The 17,772-nt window shown below is 36.7% G+C and overlaps 1 protein-coding gene across 2 annotated transcripts in view; it reads right to left on the reverse strand.

The window, feature by feature from the left end:
• Nucleotides 1-17,772, reverse strand: part of Efna5 (ephrin A5) — a 288,907-nt gene that overhangs the window by 40,232 nt on the left and 230,903 nt on the right. For both annotated transcript variants that reach the window (XM_070036014.1, XM_070036013.1), the window contains exon 2: nt 7,989-8,281. In XM_070036014.1, coding sequence (XP_069892115.1) covers nt 7,989-8,281 — 293 coding nt within the window. The remainder of the gene's footprint in view (nt 1-7,988; nt 8,282-17,772) is intronic.

Below are 17,772 nucleotides of genomic sequence, written 5' to 3' on the forward strand. Positions count from 1 at the left end.
GTGTGGTACAAAGAAGCAAAAGGCGACATAATTCCCTCTTGCCCCTCAGCAGGTCAGAGCACTGGTACAGATTTTGTTTTTTAACTTAAAAAAATATTTTATTTTGTTGTAAAGATGCCATATAGAGGGGTTTCAGTTCCATGAGTAAGGCAATGAGTACATTTCTTGTTGAGCATTGTTACCCCTTCCCTTGTTGTTCTCCAACTATCCCATCCCTCCCCCACCTCCCTTACTCCTCACCCCTCCCCGAAGTTGTAAAGTTCATTTCCAATATACTGTCTTGTGAACTTCTTATCTTAATGTCACAACCTTTGAAAAGTTCAGACAATAGGAAGGATGCTTATGAGTTTTCCATTTCTTGGGATTGATAACCATGAATTTCCATCAAGTTCCAATTATTCTATAGCTTTTAAGGTTCCCTTTGTAACTTTAAGGGTGTTCTCAATATCAACATTTATTAGACAGTTGGGCTTGTTCTACTTGTCTTTGTTTTTCACAGGCCTAACCTTAATTTCTCTGATTCTTTTAACAGTAGTTAAAAACACACTTGTCCTTTAGCTTTAAGATGTAAGAGGGTAGGCATCTCTAAATGAAACTCTCACTTACTTGATTAAGTAATAATGCCGAAGATGTAACAGTGAATTGGTTTAAAATATTCCATGTTCCCACAAATGGCCTCCCCTTCCTTTAATTTCACTCAGACAATTCGAAATGTAAGAAGGGAAGCCTCTGAAAGGTAAGTGGTTTCATCCACTAGCCACAGTACTTAGATGATGCTGAGCATTCTAGTGGAGAAGGTTGACAGGGCACCTAGCCATAAACAATTGTTTTCAGAGGAATAAATTACAATTAACACAAGAAAATATCCTGAGGTTCCCTAAATATCCTTTCAGATTCTTTATTTAACCTTCATTTGAAAGCCCTTGAAATCCATTCATGCTTTCCTAAAAGATGGCTTGGGATGACTTGAAACAGACACAATTTTCTAAACTCATTCTTTAAATGAAAAGGTGTAATCTTGCAGGTTCACTGAAAAGATGTGGAAGTATACAAAGGAAATAGAAGATCTATTTTCTGATAGAGACCTGATAGAATCCCCCACAATTTCCAGTGTCCATATAGAGAAAAACGAGTCCATCCTATTTGCCTATTTTCAAACCAAAACAGTATTTTTAAAAAGTGTTTTTTTTTCAGGTTCTTACTGTAGAAAATATTTTAAGTTTTCAATTTTCTAATGTTGTCCATTCAGCTCCTTTCTATTTTAAATGTACCTTAAAATACCAAGCTTTGGGACACATACTTAAAAAATAGAGAAATTGAACTAGTATTTAACTACAGTTTTACTGGAAATGTCAGTTACAAACCTCTGAAATCTCAGAACTTATGCTAGAGAAAATAGTCCTAAAATAAAGCTCCAGTAACCAAAAACAATTTTCCAATCACAAAAATAAAATGTGCAGACACGTACTAAAGTAAATCCTGACTTCCTCATATTAAGAAAACACATTGTCTTTACAAGTCACTAGCCTGTAAGAGTGAAATAATATGAATTGTCAGAGATTATCTCCTGCTTTGATAATTGTGCCATTTTGATACTTTTTCACGTCAATAAGGAAAACATAGGGAAAAAAGATTGTTATGAACTGTCCGAAACAAAATAATTATTAATGTAGATTACCAATGAAAATCAAACATACAAAGAGGAATGAAGACATTGCTAAGCATCTTCATTCTAATACAATGCACCTTGAGAATACAGAATTGGCTTTTAATCTTTAGGCATATGTGATTTTTTTTCACTAAAAATGTATCTATCTAGGCTATTCAAGTTGCATTAACTTTCCAAAGGATATATATTTTTTGGTATGCAGATACTAGAAGACACCTTTTTAGAAGTCAATTGCTATGTCTAAAATCATTTCATTAATATAGTTTTGATAAAAATGGTTGTGATAAACCATCATATTAAAACCAGTTTACAGATGAAGGAAATGAAGCTTGGTGAGGTCAAGTAAATGCAGAAGGCCGTAATTGTTCGTAGAGGAGGAGGATCCAAATCTGAAGCTACACTTACCAGAGTCTGTATATACTTAAAAATATATTAAATCATGTTCCACCCTCTTCAAATGCCATGTATATTCAACATAGGCTTTTTAAAAAATACCAAGAAAGTAGAGAACTTCCGATAAGGGCTTAGTAAAACTTACAGATGTCAATTTAGCTGCTTTTCTTAAATATTAGCATGTAAAAGTATAAAATTTTAACTTTTTTCTATCTGGTTTGTTTTTATAACATCTATTTATTCCAGCATTATTTACTGAGTAGCTTTTCTAACTGATACTTCTACTCTATTTTTTTCTTGAAAGTATGCAGCTTTTTAAAAAAATCAATATTATAGCTGAGTGGCTTTCTCCAGATTACGGAGGCTTGCCTGATTTTATAAACATGGCTGTGAGAAACTACACTCTAAGTTCCAAACAATGCACCTGCAAAAAGCTTCTGGAACATATTCAACTGACAAGTGAAGTTTTTTTTCCCCCTTTATACCAATGTTCTCTGTTTTACTGAATATTCTCATATACTTAAAAGGTGGCCAATAACTATTATATGATCAAATGATTTCTGAGGCAGATTTAGGTAACTTGTTTTGATTTAAGAAAAAAAAAACTGCCCAGAGCACGTTAAAATTGCTTCATGGCCTAAGACAAAGCTGTCAAGTTTTAATTAAAAGATACAAAGCAGAGAGCTAGCAATTAACCATATGCACTCAAGTATCTATATACAGTGGATTTATTAACAATACCCACATACTGTCCCTAACTGGCAATTAGATGTGGGAAATGCTAGAAATATTGTGCCTTTTTAGAAAATGACATTTGTCTTTAATAGTCTCTCATTAAAGTACATTCATTCCTGAATCAAGTGGGCAACCATGGATGCTCTATTGTAAGCAAATTCAAGAAAAAATATCTTAGGAAATGCAGCTTTACTGGCTTCTAGAAAGATGCAGCTGATATGCCTTCTGGAGGGGGCAAAGCATTCTTTGGCTGAATATGTATAGATGCGATTCACATATATTTTCTGATAATCATTTGGGGTTTGTAGGGAGAACTAGTAGAGGAGTTTGTTTAGTTGGTTCTAAACAGTACATGTCCACGAGAATGCTATTTAATCTTTCCTCAACATCAAAGGTATTTTTTCTGCAGAAATACACAAGACCTAGGACTTTATCTTCTCAGGTCTTTCAGTTGCCTACTCAATTTCCTCTTAAACCAGCCACTTCTTATCTGTGTGAACTTTTCTCAAATTACTGAGCCTGTGCTTCAGTGTCTTCCTCCATTCAAAGGGGAAGGTGAATGCCATCTCATTGAGCTGCTTTGAGAATGTCAATGTGTTAGAATAGTGCCTAGAACAGAGTACATCCTACATCTATCTCAATTTACAGAACACTTTCTATATGCCGAAGAACATGATACACGAGGCACAGAAGAGACAGCGGTGCACCATCAGCCCTTGATGTGTAATGTCAGGGGTGAGAAGTGCCTGAGGAAAAATGAAGGAGAATAGGAGTGCAGAGGATGATAAAGGTGTTGTATCAGGAGGTCAGAATAGCCTCACTGACAAAGACATTTCTGAGCACACCTCTAAAGAACAGGAGCAAGGGTTGTGACAGTTTGGTGCAACAAGAAGCTCAGGCAGAAGAACATTAAAATGCCAGGCCTTGATGCTGGACTAATGCTGCACAGACACGAGGAGCAGGAAGGAAGCAGAGTGACAAGAGCAGACAGAATAAGGAATGAAGTAGTAGGAGATGTCAGAGAGGCCAAGGGACCAGCCATCCCGGTCAGGTTGGAGATTGTACTTTTGCCTTGGTAAGCCAAGAAGTAACTGAAGGGCTTTCACAGAACAGTGAGGGAAAACACATTCACACCTGCTGCCCTAGTGGAAGCCACAGATGATGGTGGTTTGCCAGGGCAACACAGAGAGCCAGCTAGCTCAACAATTTCAATACACCTCTCTACTTCACACTTTTGTTTTTCATAGATTTCCCTGTACTTTCTATTTTATTTTGATGGTGCTGGGTTTGATCTCAGGGTCTCCCACTTGCTAAGCAAATATTCGATCTCATGAACCATGCCCTTAGCCTGTTTTGCTTTAGTTACATTCCAGATAGGGTCTTGTTGCTTTTGCTAAGAATGAAACTGGACCTGGATTCTCCTGCCTCTGCCTTTTACATAGCTAGGATCAAAGGACTGTGTCACTAGACTTGGCCTGGATTTTAATAACTTTGTGTGGGGAACTGGTCTGCTCTCGAATAGCAGTCCGCATCTCTGCCTTCTAAGTACTTGGGATCACTGGTATGAAGATCCATGCCAGGCTAGTATTTATAGATACCTAGGCTATTGTACCACTATTATCACTTACCCTGGAGCTGCAGAACTCTAGATAAAATGTAAGTTGAGGATATTAAGGATATTAAGTGATTTCTCTTTATAACTTCTGATTTAAAAATAACGGCAGAAAAAGTTCTTCTGAACATCTCATTAGGCTAATATTTATGAGAATCATTTCTAAAGTGAGTATTTTTGAAGTTCCTAAAATTAGTAAATTTTTGAAGGTTCTAAAATCACTCTTTCCCTTAGGAATTCTATAAATGACTATTACCTTAATCAATCAGCAGCTCTGCAAAGCTATCACCGATAAAATGCCTAGTTTTTGTGATTACCTTAATATGCCAATCTCTTACCAAAATAACTTCTGTAGCCTAAGAACAGTATTGGGTTCATTCTACAATCCTAGAGACACAGGAGGATCTTAGTTTGAGATTAGCTGGGGTAAAAAGTTAGTAAGACCTCCTCCTTATCATCATCTCAATCAATAAGCTGAGCTTGGTTATATATGTCTGTGATCTCAGTTCTGCAGAAGGTTATGGGAATGATATATCTGAAACTAAACAGGGCAAATACCTCAAGACCCTACCTGAAAAATAATTAAAATATAACTACCTCACCTACCTAAACTATCTCCTGTTCCTAAGGGCATAGGTACTGTAGTTGGGAATGAATAAAGGATCTAGAACTGAGAAGGATGTTCCATTTTTAAGACAAGTTGTTAACTTCCTAGGAGATGCTTTCAACTACTGTATTTTCCTAACTTCATATAACTCTATAGCCATTACAAGAAAAATCTTGTTGAAAAGAAATTGGCACTTGATAAGGATTATCTGATTCAGGTTAAGAACATTCATTCCATTTCCATTCCTCCAAAATTTAAGTTTCCTATCTGTATTCTTACATCCATGTCACAACTAAAGCCTACCTTTAGTACTATAAAGCTTGAGAGAAACAGTAAGCCATAGGGCCCCTCTCCTTCTTCCTCTCCCTCTCCCCCTCCCTCTCCCCTCTCCCTCCCCCTCTCCCTCCCTCTCCCTCTCTCCCTCTCCCTCCTCCTCCCTCTCTCTCTGTGCAACTGGCTGATGGGCAGTCAAGCTTGTTCTTAAGATCAGCAATCGAGCTTCTTGTAAGGTAATAAGTGAAAAAGCCATTTCCCAACCATCGTGTTCATTCCACGCATATTAGGAGAGAGGAAAATTCAACTGAGGGCCAATTCTCTCCTAAGAATCCTTTAGTTTAATTATGGAGCACAGTACATTAAATGACTATAAGACATCCATGTTAGCTCTGCTATTGCTCTCAGTAGTGAAAGAGAGGAGACTCACCACTGAAAAGACAGGGAAAGATGCTTTTGTGAGTTGAACATGTGGTTGAAAATTCAGTTTAATTGAACACCAGACCACTATGCTTCTTGTAAATGAACATCACTTTGCTGCTAATTTTGTGCTATTTTACCTTTCATTAAAAAAAGTAATTTAAGTTAAACTCAGGCGAACAGCAAAAAGCTCTTGATATTTTGAAGCATTTTGGAGCAATTACTTTGACAGGAGCCCTTGACAGTTAAATGACTCTGTTAAATGAATGTTATAGAAGACACATAATGATTTTTAGTGAAATATTGAATTTAACCACAAATGAGGAAAACCCAGTCATAAGCACTACAGTATATTTGAATAATAACATCTTGCTTATGAACCTCAAAAGGTTCTATAATTTCTAATAATCATGAAATCAACTAGTTAGCTGGTGGGTATGTTTTACATCTTGGTGTTTTCTATTCGTTTTTGGTCTGTTTTTGTTTTTAATCTAAGAAGTCAATAAGAAAATGTCAATATTGGTAGTACTTTCCTCTTACATTTCATGTAATGCTTTACAATTATGCAACTAAGAAGATACTGTTCTACAGATGAAGTCCTCTCTTTTTTTTTCTTTTGTTCAGTGTGATTCTTTCACAGACTTAAAAGAAAAGAAAAAAATCAGCAAAATTCAAGAGCATGCTGACTGAGAATGTGTGAATTCATTGTATACCAGTGTTTCCTGAATCTGTGGAATTCAATATTCCTTTCTTACTTTGTGGATCAAATGTAAGATAGTATCAAGCCAAGCTTTTCCATGTTTTCTCATGACTAACAACTGAAATATGTACGGAAATAATAAAACTGGTACTGCTCAATTTCCTTTTTAAATTCAATTCCAATATAAGTGTGAGAGTCCTGGTGATGGTGATATTGGACTGATTATAAAATGCTGGGTTTTTTTTTAAAAGAAGAGGAGCTAGAAATTGAAGTAGATGTTAACCATGTGGGTGGAAACATTTGGACTGAAGAAATGAGTCAGAAAAACAGGAATGTTCTTTATCCTGTTTGCCTGGCAAGCTGGGGTGAAAAGTCGATGCTAATTGCACTGAGTGCAATACTTCCTGATTCTTCTACGTAGGTGAGACTCAACTACCCCCAAGCTCCCACTGCTCTCTGCATTTATCTTTATTCACCGATTGCCTATTTATACTCTAATTGCCTATTTCCAAGTCTGCTTCTCACTAGGTCTCTCCAAAAATTGTCTTTCCATCTTACACCCCCTGTATTACTGAGCCAACATGAGCTGTTCAATAAATGCACCATGAACAAATAAGCTTTCTGTTTCAGTTGACAATGAACTATGTGGGAATGCTAGTATAAATGGCTGGTACTAATGAAAGGAAAGGCCAGGTATATACCAAACTGCCCAGAGCAAGTATTCCCTAGAACTTTGCTACTCAACCTGTGGCCCACAGCCTAGTAACATCAGAATGGCCTGGGAGCTCCCTGCAAATAGAATCTCAGGCTATGCCTCATTTCCTAACTCTAAAGCTGATGCCAAATAAGAATGTAAGCCTTCTGTTGGAGATGTTTGGAAGCATTTTAGTTATAATATACAATGTTAGGATGTCTGAAGAAGTAATATTGTGGGCAATGGAGAAGAACATAAGCCATGGCACGGTGACTAAGGCAGAAGTTTGCAGAGAAAGTTTTGGAGTTCAGTGCTCACAGGTGAGGAACTCACTCATACCAGTTCCCTTGAAACTTGCTAGATACTTCTTTCCTGCTTAAAGATGCAGCTGCTCTTAATAATTGTCTTTTATCTATGGTGCAAAGAGAGTATTTATCGTCAGCATGCTGACATTTGCAGGCGTTTTGGCTTTCTCCACTACAAATGTAGATGATTGAAAGGATATTGCTGACACCTGAATAAGAAATCCAATGACTCCTAGTTATGTAAATTTAATTATTTCCTTTAATTTTTTTTACAGGAATCTTTTTTTGTTTTCTTTTCCTGAGCTTTAGAAAAGTCTTGGCAATTTTCATTTAAAAGAAACATAACTCAGCAGTGGTTCACTGAACAGGCTGACACGTAATTTCGTAGGGGGGGAGAGGCACTGTGTCCTTAATCTAATTTGTGCTCTCAATTCCCAGCAAATGTATCTGGGGATCATGATGTATGCATTTATAAGGAGACATCTGTAATGCCAAGTCCAGCACTGCAATTCTCTGAAACATGGGTTAAAAAATACAGTTCTTGCAATTGCCCAACAACATGATAAATCTGTGTACTTACAGATGTAGAAATATTCTCGGCCTGGCCTGAATTCAAATCCTAGAGAAAATGGCGTGAAGAGCTGGAACTTTTCTGAGAACTTCAGTGGTCCATTTGGAGAGTGAGGCCGGTTACATTCCCATCTCTTGAACCCTTTGGAAGTATGGTCACAGGCACTGTAGCCATCAAAGTTCACCATGTAGAGGACATAGCGCTCCGTCTTATCTTCTGGGACAGAGTCCTCATAGTGAGGGCAGAAAACATCCAGGTAGTCATTGATGCAGACGTCAATGTGGTAGTCACCCCTCTGGAATCTGTTGGAAGAAGCAGCAAATAATGAGACAATTTATAGAGAAAAAGGTTTCTACTGAATTCAGGGTTGAACTTGGAATAATTCTTCATTCAAAGGAGCTGGTACAGTAAGTGCTTGCTGAATGTCTTTATGATTGGGACATGGTCTGAAGTATGGCATCCTCACATCCACGCATCAGTAAGCCATTTTAAAGAGGAATTCTAATATATTACAGTCAAAATACCTTACAAGAGCTTTTCTTTCATTAATAAAGTAACTCTCTTTCAAACTGATCGACTCTATGATTAGCTGTTCTTGATTTTTCTTTTATCCTCAAATCATATGTATAGAGAACAATTTTCATATTTCCTAGTTTTTAAGTTAATTAACATTTTTTGAATAAATGACTGAGCAAATTAGAGAACAGTAAATTATGAAATTTTTCTGTCAAAACTGAGGCCACCTTCAACTTCATATGCAAATTTAGAGAAAGAACTAAACTATTGAGAGAATTCATATAATACAAATTTAAAGTTGGAAAGAAAATTCCTAGAATACTCCCATCTTAGATAATACAAAAAATCTAAGGCATAAGGATGCAGTATTACTTGAACAAAACCTAGAACACATACTGGTTTCCAGTTCAATGTCTTGTAAAACTGTGAATGGCACAAACTTATTTTAGCTTTGCAAACTTAACAGCATTTACTTTTCCTTATTAAAGAAAAATGAAGCCATCTAAACTGAATTATTTTCTCCCTATTTCTTTTAATTTTATAGGTGATGTGTAGATATGGACTGGTTAGCAGAGACATCAATCAACAAATCATGTGACAACAGCAAAATGGAAATTTCATAGTTAAAATATACACTCATGTACAAGCTCTCTCTCTCTCTCTCTCTCTCTCTCTCTCTCTCTCTCTCTCTCTCTCTCTCTCTGTCACACACACACACGCACCACTTCAAATACCACATTATCTGTCTTAATTATTTTAATGGAAATATTGAGGTTTAAACTCATGGCCTACTCTACTACTTGCTAGGCAGGGACTCTACCTCTTGAGCCACAGCCCCAACCTGTCTGCTTCAATTCTAATCTTAATAACATCTTTCCCCAATCAGGCAAAAAATATTTCACAGGACACAGTGATGTATGAAACAGAAACTGTTATGGGTACAACTTTCTCAGTCTAACATTATGGTGGAAAAGCCTATAAAACCCTCTTGTTTTTAGCTAGCAAAGAAATTCTTCCCTGAACCCTTAGAAAGGTTCATCATAAAACTGTGTTGCTGCTGAAATGCATGCTCATAAAGTCATATAATCTTCAACTTGGACAGTCTCAGCATGAACACTTCCCAGAGATGATGAGCTAGTCAATTCCATTTTTGGACATCTCTAAATGTTAGAAAGTTTCTTCTTATATTGAGCATAAATCTGCTTCTGTGTAATTTCTAGCTAGTGATCTTACTTTTACTGCCTGGAGTTACAAAGAACAAATCTAATTCCTCTTCTACAAGGTAGTCCATAAAACATTTGAAGATGTCAGCTTTGTCTCTCTGTATCCTTCTTTCTCCAGACATGAAAATCAGGTTTTGTTGGTTATCTCTGGGATGGTTCCTCATCATTATAGCTTTGTGACCTCCTCATGTCCTCCAGTTTTCTGGTGTGTTCTCTGTAAAATGTAGGACCCACGGACTTCTGGCAATCAGAAATTTAGCACCTATGTTCTTCATGCTAAATATGCATTGACAAAGTTGAGATTTTCTTCCTTGTGCCTATATTATTTTGTCTAAAAAAAAGAGAAGGCACCATTCATAGTGAATAGACCTCGCTTTAACCATTGGATGTGCTGTTGATTAAGCAGAAGGCTCATAAATCATCCTGGGCCTCAGTTTCCTTACATCTTAGAATAATAATGAGAACCTGCCTTGATGTCTCACCTCACAGATGAGGAAACATGAACAATTCCCTGTGAATGCAAATGTGATTTATCCATGAAGAATAAGAAACATTGTCAGAATATTCACATTTCAGTCAGAGAACCCTCAAGTAGATAACCACTTAAAAAAACATGCAAGTATTTATTTCTCATGTTTACAATGATCACAGGTTTACATTTTCTTCATTACTGGCAGACAATGATTTGTCAAGATGCAAGGAAAACACTGTTGCTCTTAAAAGATTTTTGAACATCAAGGTAACATCACTGCCAAAGTACAAAGAAAAGACACTGCAATGTTCAGATAAAAGGGTGCTGGGATATGAATCATGAGCACTCAAGAGGAGCCTGACAGCTCTGGATATGAGCCAGGCAAGAACTGCAGCAGAAGGCAATGCCCAGATGCACTTTATATTATTATATTATTATTATGGATTTTAAAGACATTCAAGGGGGAAGTTTTTTTCCTTCCCTAAGTGTCATTCATTTTAGCTACTACGAGCATTTGGCACTGCTGAAAAGTGAAAACAAAAATTAAAACTGTCATTGCATTCTTTATTCTTTATTCTCTATATTATTCTGTATTCTATAATTCCTCTGATATATAACCAGAAAATATTGTCACAATTTATGACACCTCAAATTTAGTTATCTTTTTCCATCTTTTATCCCTTTTAATGTCACTAAAATTTTAATAAAGCAAACTGGGTTTGGAAGACCCATTTAGCATTTGGTTGACCCTAGCTTGTTACATTTTACGTGGTGTGTGTAATTGCTCCAGTAATTAGTATTTACACTTTTCAATCCAGTAACAAAAATGATAATTCACCATGGGGTCAATTTACACTTCTGTTTCAGAAAGCTTTAATTTGCATACATTTGTTTACTAATGTAAACTTCAAAAACCAGACAATATAAGCACACAAACAATGGCAAATGGAAGCTCATAAAAAGTATCTGCATAACTAAATCAAATACAATCCAAAGAAAAGTTTAAGATTAGATAGTCTAATAATATTCTCAGTCATCTTTGCTGAGTATAAAGTATTGCCTAACCTTTCATTATCACTATCATTATTACTATGAAGAATCACAGAAGCCTGCCTAATGGTACAGAGTGCTCATTGTGTTACATTCATTTATTTCCATGACACTCCCATAGAATATACACTATTATTGCACTTGATTAAAGATAAGGAAACAGATTAAGAACTCAAACAACTAATAAAAGGTGAAGGCTGAACTGAAACCAAAACAGTCTGATCTCAGAACTAAAGTTCGTCATTCCACTTTGTGAGAGATCAAGTCCTTAGACCAGCTTCATCTTATCCTGTTCTCAATGGAGTTTCAGTTCTCTGCTCCATTTACTGATGTAGCAAATATTTTGCTATTTCCAAGATGTATATGCATTATATACATTATCATATGATAACAATCCTCTTGTATAGTTATAATTCGTTTCATTCTGCCAAGGATGAAGTTCAATTTTCACAGAAAAATAAGTAGTAGAGTTAAAATCTCAACTCCGGTGTCATATGGTTCTGCCCTCCTAACCATAATGGCTCCAAAGCTTCTGCAATTACAGTAATTCCCTTCATATGGTAGAGCCCTCTTAAGGTTGAATGCCAGCAGGTTATCTGTGGATCACATGGACCTGCAAGGACAGTCCTGCAGCAAGCCCACTCCCTTCCTACCAGGTTAGTCCTGAACTCTTAAAGTTGAGGAAATAGATCAACATTTAAAATAAGCCTCAGATGGCATGGTTAGTTTCTGAGTCATGAACATCATGCCAGCCTTTCACAGAATGAAGTGCTGCTAGGCTCAGCAGTCATTCACATACATTCACATAAAGGCACCTTCCCACCCCCACCCAATCAGGGAACAGCTTTCATGAGCATTCATATTTAAAAAGGAAATTCACATTTAGAAAGAATGATTCTGAATGCTAATGTTTACACATGCCATGGGTGGCATAGTCACTTTGTAACAGAGTTGTAAATTTCTTAGAGGTTTTCCTGCAAATGTCTTCTCTTTCCTCCTTTTTCCTTAATTTCATCACTGTGTCTGTAAGTCTCACCTCTTGGAGATGACTGCATATTTTTTAACACCAGTAAAGATGGAATAATTACAGGATAATCTCTACTAAATCATCACCATAGTTCCCAATGTAAAAACATGCATTCACCACACTTAGAAAAGCGATTGTGTTTGAGTCAAGCAATTGTTGCCCTATTTTGTCAAATGCAAATGCCGTAGGAGCTAGGAAACATCTCAAACACACATAGAAGGATGGTCTCTGTCCCTCACTGGGTTGCCTGGCTGCTCAGATCAATGTTTCACATAACATATAACTTTACATATACTCTTCTGTGGTTCAAGTACATTTTATACGTTGAACTAAGTTTGGTTGCGGACTTGTTGAAACTCAGTGTTACCTACTTTCTGAGAGGGTTAAGAAGAATAAAATTCAACATGGCAACTCGTTCTTTGTGATTACCTTAAATACCAGAAATGAGTTGTGAGACCACATAAAAGGTAAGATTAAAAAGCATACTTTAGGAGCAACAGTTGGCAAAGTAACAATTAAAGCTGGGATTAGAGCTGGATATTATGTTTTCACATGCAAAAAAGTAGGCTTGCCTTGTAGTGTTCACCTTGAAACTTCCCATTGCTAACTATAATTTGATTATGAATTTAAATCCACTGTTAATATCTCTCCAGTTAGAATGAAAATTGGGGAAGATATGATAGAGATGTGGTTCATTTACATATGATAGAGTGTTATTCAGTAATAAAAAATTAAAACATGTCATTTGTTAGAAAATGAATGAAACTAGACATCAACATGTTAACTGAAATAAGCCAGACTTAGAAAAGCAAATATCTCATGTTTTCTCTCATGTGTAGAATCTAATTCTAACAACAACAAAAAAATGGAAATGAAGGTAAATGGGAGACTATCGGATGGGAAGCAAGTTGGGGGGAAAGGATCAGAGAAGTAAATGATTGGAGTATGTTATACGGATGTTCAGACAAATCATAGTGAAATTCATTGATTTAAAATTACAAAAAAGATTAAAAGGGGGGAATGATGTAGAGGATAAGAAAGGATGAATATCATCAAAGTATATCTTGAGCATGTGTGAAAATATAACAATGAACTTCTCTCCCAAAACATACAATTAATATATACTAATAAGCTTTTAAAATTCCTCCTAGTTATTAATCTGTGTGGTAGAAATGAATTATGGCTTGAATCTCAGAATTCAAATGAAATAAAAGCAACCTTGGCAACAATTGCTTTTTTTCATTATCCCGAGACAGGAAACATATCATCAAAGCATCATTTGATGACATTAGTTAGTCTGAACCACAGGAACATCAAGTCCTTTAGGACGCTATGTTGTTTATAAGCCCCAAATGAAAGTTTTCTACTTACTCACATCCTGTCCTAGAATACCTCTTCGCTAATAAGGCAAATTGTTCTGCCCAGTTTTCTTTCTCAAGGAATGGCTTTTCATGGCAGCACTGACCTTAGTTCCTCTACTACCATATGCTCCTGTGTTGTGGATATTGACAGCTAGGGAGGCCACAGAGAAAGGACACATGAGCAGCATCCTGGGATTCAGTCTGCAGAGAACAGCGTCATAATCAAATCAACCTCTGAGTCTATCTTAGCCACTTTCTCCTGCAGTGATCCTCCTCTCATTCCATCCTCATCTGCTAATGCCAAAATGTATTTCATTTTGGTAGCTGGAAAAGGAAGGGTATGGTGCATATTTAAAATGTTCAAGCAGCTCGTGAATGAAGTTTCCTCACTTCATAAATATAGGAACAGCACTACTGAAAGGAGACCATGCTATTAGAAGTTCAAAAGCTATGAGATACTTTTCCTCTCTTCGTGTAATGCCTTAAAGGATTCACTAATGAAAATATTATTTCTCACCAACTGGACGGTTGATGATTACATTTTAAATGTATTTTAATCTGTCAAGAGGTGATTGTTTTAATATTCTGATTTGAGCAGAACTTCAATGTCACTTCTTTAATTACAAGGCAAACCTGATGTATTACATTCTGAAATTGAAATGTAAAAGAAGGATATGATTTATGGCCAAGATTAAGCAAATTTATCAGCTTAGGGTTCCTCCCCAATTTCCAACTAAATCTAGAGCTAATGTATCTTAGTGACACTGTCTTTTAATTTTACTTTTATTGATGGAAAGGCTAATTTCAGAATAAGATGTCTCTTTTTAACCAGAGGAATTTTCCATTTGTCCTAAATGTGCTTAATAGGCCCTGCAACAGACATGGGATTTGGTTTATAAATATATTTGTGTGTGATGGGCAGGACAGCAGCCTCTGTTGCATAACAAGCTTCTTTTCGTCTCCTTCTGTTCTTCTTTAGCACAGAATGCCAGCCTTATGGTTCTCCTATCCTAAATCTGAAGATGCTCCTTTTTTTTCTTACAGAGGTTAAAGCATGAAATTCAAGTAGCAATGCACACTTAGGGTATCAGCAGAAAGAGAGTTAAACAAATATTAGTTTTGGTGATTTTTAAACTTTTCTCTCATAGGCCAAAACATGCCTAGCTTTAAGCCGTGGGGATAATTGACTTTCACTGTCACCTCTGAGAAAGTGGGAGGCCTGGAACCTGAAGTATCAGGCAGGCTAATCAGACCTTTCAGGCTCTACAACCCATTATAACTAATATTCCTAGAGAAGTGAAGATTTATAAATTAAAAAAGATAAGCCACAATAAAAATCCTAAACATCTGCTCAGGAAGAACTTCAGAGATGCAGCCCACTCATTCTTTTCCAGATGAAATGTAGGCTTCTATTACACAATAAACTTTTTCAACCAATGAAGGGTAATATACAAAATATTTGCAACCTGGGCTTGAGCACTTTTATTTATAAATGAATATGGAAAAATCCAGTGGAGTTTTTATACATGCTATATATTCTGAATGGTGACAGTTTTGCCTTGAATTTGATAATTGTTGGGAATAGTACTAGTAATAATTTTCCTGGTCAGATATTTAAAATTTATCAATGGCTTAATATACTTCTTATCACTTCTTTTTCTGTATGTTGTTTATGTGTATGTATGTTACAAGTGGTTATAAAAATCCCACAATTAGTACTAATTGCCCCTATTAGATAGATGGATAAGAATCTCAAATAGTTTTGCTCACTGCTTTTCTACTACAAGCCACAACTGTGTGAATGACTTGAAAAAATTGTGTCTCCCATGAGTAACACCTGTTTCAAATACAAGACACACAAAATGTTCTCTCCTCCTGTGATTTAACTCATTTGGAGTTTGTTTTATTAGCTTGACAGAGAAGTTCCAAGAGAAACAAAGCATTAAATTGGCAGAGCCTAAACAAGACTTTCCTTCAGGAAGGGACTTGGAGCTTTGGTGACAGTATAATTGCTTCTAAGCCCCCCAAAGAGGCCTGGGGCACTAAGTAAGAGTATGTCAATGTCAACAGGCCAAGTCAGCAAAAGAATTAACCAGGCAAAGATCTAACAGATCCAACACATCACAGATCACTTCAAGTAGTTTTCAAAAGGGGATTTGAAACAAAAATAAAGAATTAACATCTGGCGATCAGTATAGTCCTACCAGAGGTCACTCCCACAATATAAAACAGGCTTTTCCTCCATTTCTTCTGGCCAGGAGTCTTCCACAAAGCTTCACATCAAACCTAAAGTTTTCTCAAGTTTAACATCAAGCATGAGGAACAGAGCACCTGCCACATAACACACAGATCTAACAGAAGCAGATGGAAAAAAATCCAATAGGTTATCAAGCCACTGTCCTAGGAGAACAGAATTAAACAAACTATGTTTGAGGAATGCAAAGTCAGTCAAATATATAAGCCACATACCAAACTGCTCATGTCACCATAGCCCTTTTAAACTCATGGGTACTCAGCAAAACTACAGTCTATTCCTTATTTCAATAACAACAACCACCACCATAAAGTAGTCATAAATCTCTACTAGTCAATCTAAGAGAGGATCTTTTGCAAAGGATGATTTAGTACTTCTTAACTACTTTGTATGCAAACTATGAAATAACTATTTGTAAGAACTGATAATTTACTGAAATTTTTATTTTCTGTGTTTCAGATTTGGCCCTGACTTTTCAATACTTGGACTATCCAGTACCTATTGTTAGAAAAAATTATTTATATTTTATGACTATCTTTTAATTTTGAACTTTGCTGGACAAGGCAAGGCAGGTAGTAATAATATTTCATACAAAGTTTTTGGACGTAAGGCAGAAATTGGTGTTTCTAGGCAAGTTGGCATTTGGAAGAATGACCTTGTGAGCAACAGAATAAAAATCTGGGACTGGGAATGAGGCTAGAGAGAGAGACAGACAGACACAGAGAGAGAGAAGAGAGGGAGAGGGAGAGAGAGAAGGAGGGGGAGAGAGACAGAGAGAGAGAGAGAGAGAGAGAGAGAGAGAGAGAGAGAGAGAGAGAGAGAGAGAGAGAGAGAGAGAGAGAGAGAGAGAGAGAGAGAGAGAGAGAGAGAGAGAGAGAGAGAGAGAGAGAGAGAGAGAGAGAGAGAGAGAGAGAGAGAGAGAGAGAGAGAGAGAGAGAGAGAGAGAGATCTGGCCAGTTACCAGTGGCTCATGCCTTTAACTTTTCTCAGGAGGTTCAGTCTGAAGATCAAAGTTCAAAGCTAGCCCAGGCAGAAAAGTCTGTGAGACTCTTAGCACCAATTAACCAGCAAAAAACTGGTAGTTTCAGGTGTGGCTCAAGTGGCAGAACATCACCCTTGAGAAAAAATGGTAAGGGGGAATGGCTGGCCTGAGTTCAGGGAGAGAGAGAGAGAGAGAGAGAGAGAGAGAGAGAGAGAGAGAGAGAGAGAGAGAGACAGACAGACAGACAGACAGACAGACAGACAGACAGACAGACAGAGACAGAGAGAGACAGAGACAGAGACAGAGAGACAGAGAGACAGAGACAGAGACAGAGGAGAGAGAGGGAGGGAAGGAGGGAGGGAAGGAGGGAGGGAGAGAGAGATCTGGATTAATAAGAAATTCAGTGTAAATTTAGCTTGGTAGTTATCTGACGGAAATGTATAGTAGAAAACTATAACTGGTCTGTAAGTCTCAGATAGATAGATAGATAGATAGATAGATAGATAGATAGATAGATAGATAGATAGATAGATAGATAGATAGATAGATCTTCTTAAAAATAGTGTTGGCATTTGCTCATCTCAGTATCCATTATATAAGTGCACAGTATCTGCATACCATGCTGACAAGATATATTTCCAGAGAAAGGAAATTGCATCCGTGAGACAAGGCTTCAAATCAGGAAAGCTGTATATAATGTCCACCAATCTTCTATATTCTGGAATTAGGTATAAAATTTTGTGAGAAGCTAAATAATATGATCAACAAAGGTCAAGACCAGGAAACAAAATAATGGCAGACTGCAAAAAGGAAAATGCTAATCAGTACTGTTGTTCAAGCAATGCTAGAAAATTATGCCTCGCCGAGTAGACAACTTAAGCACCTAAGGCAGAATGAAAGTTTCTCTC

This window comes from Dipodomys merriami, unplaced genomic scaffold (assembly GCF_024711535.1).
Source record: "Dipodomys merriami isolate MVZ:Mamm:240054 unplaced genomic scaffold, mDipMer1.0.p SCAF_27, whole genome shotgun sequence".
Taxonomy (NCBI): Eukaryota; Metazoa; Chordata; class Mammalia; order Rodentia; family Heteromyidae; genus Dipodomys; species Dipodomys merriami.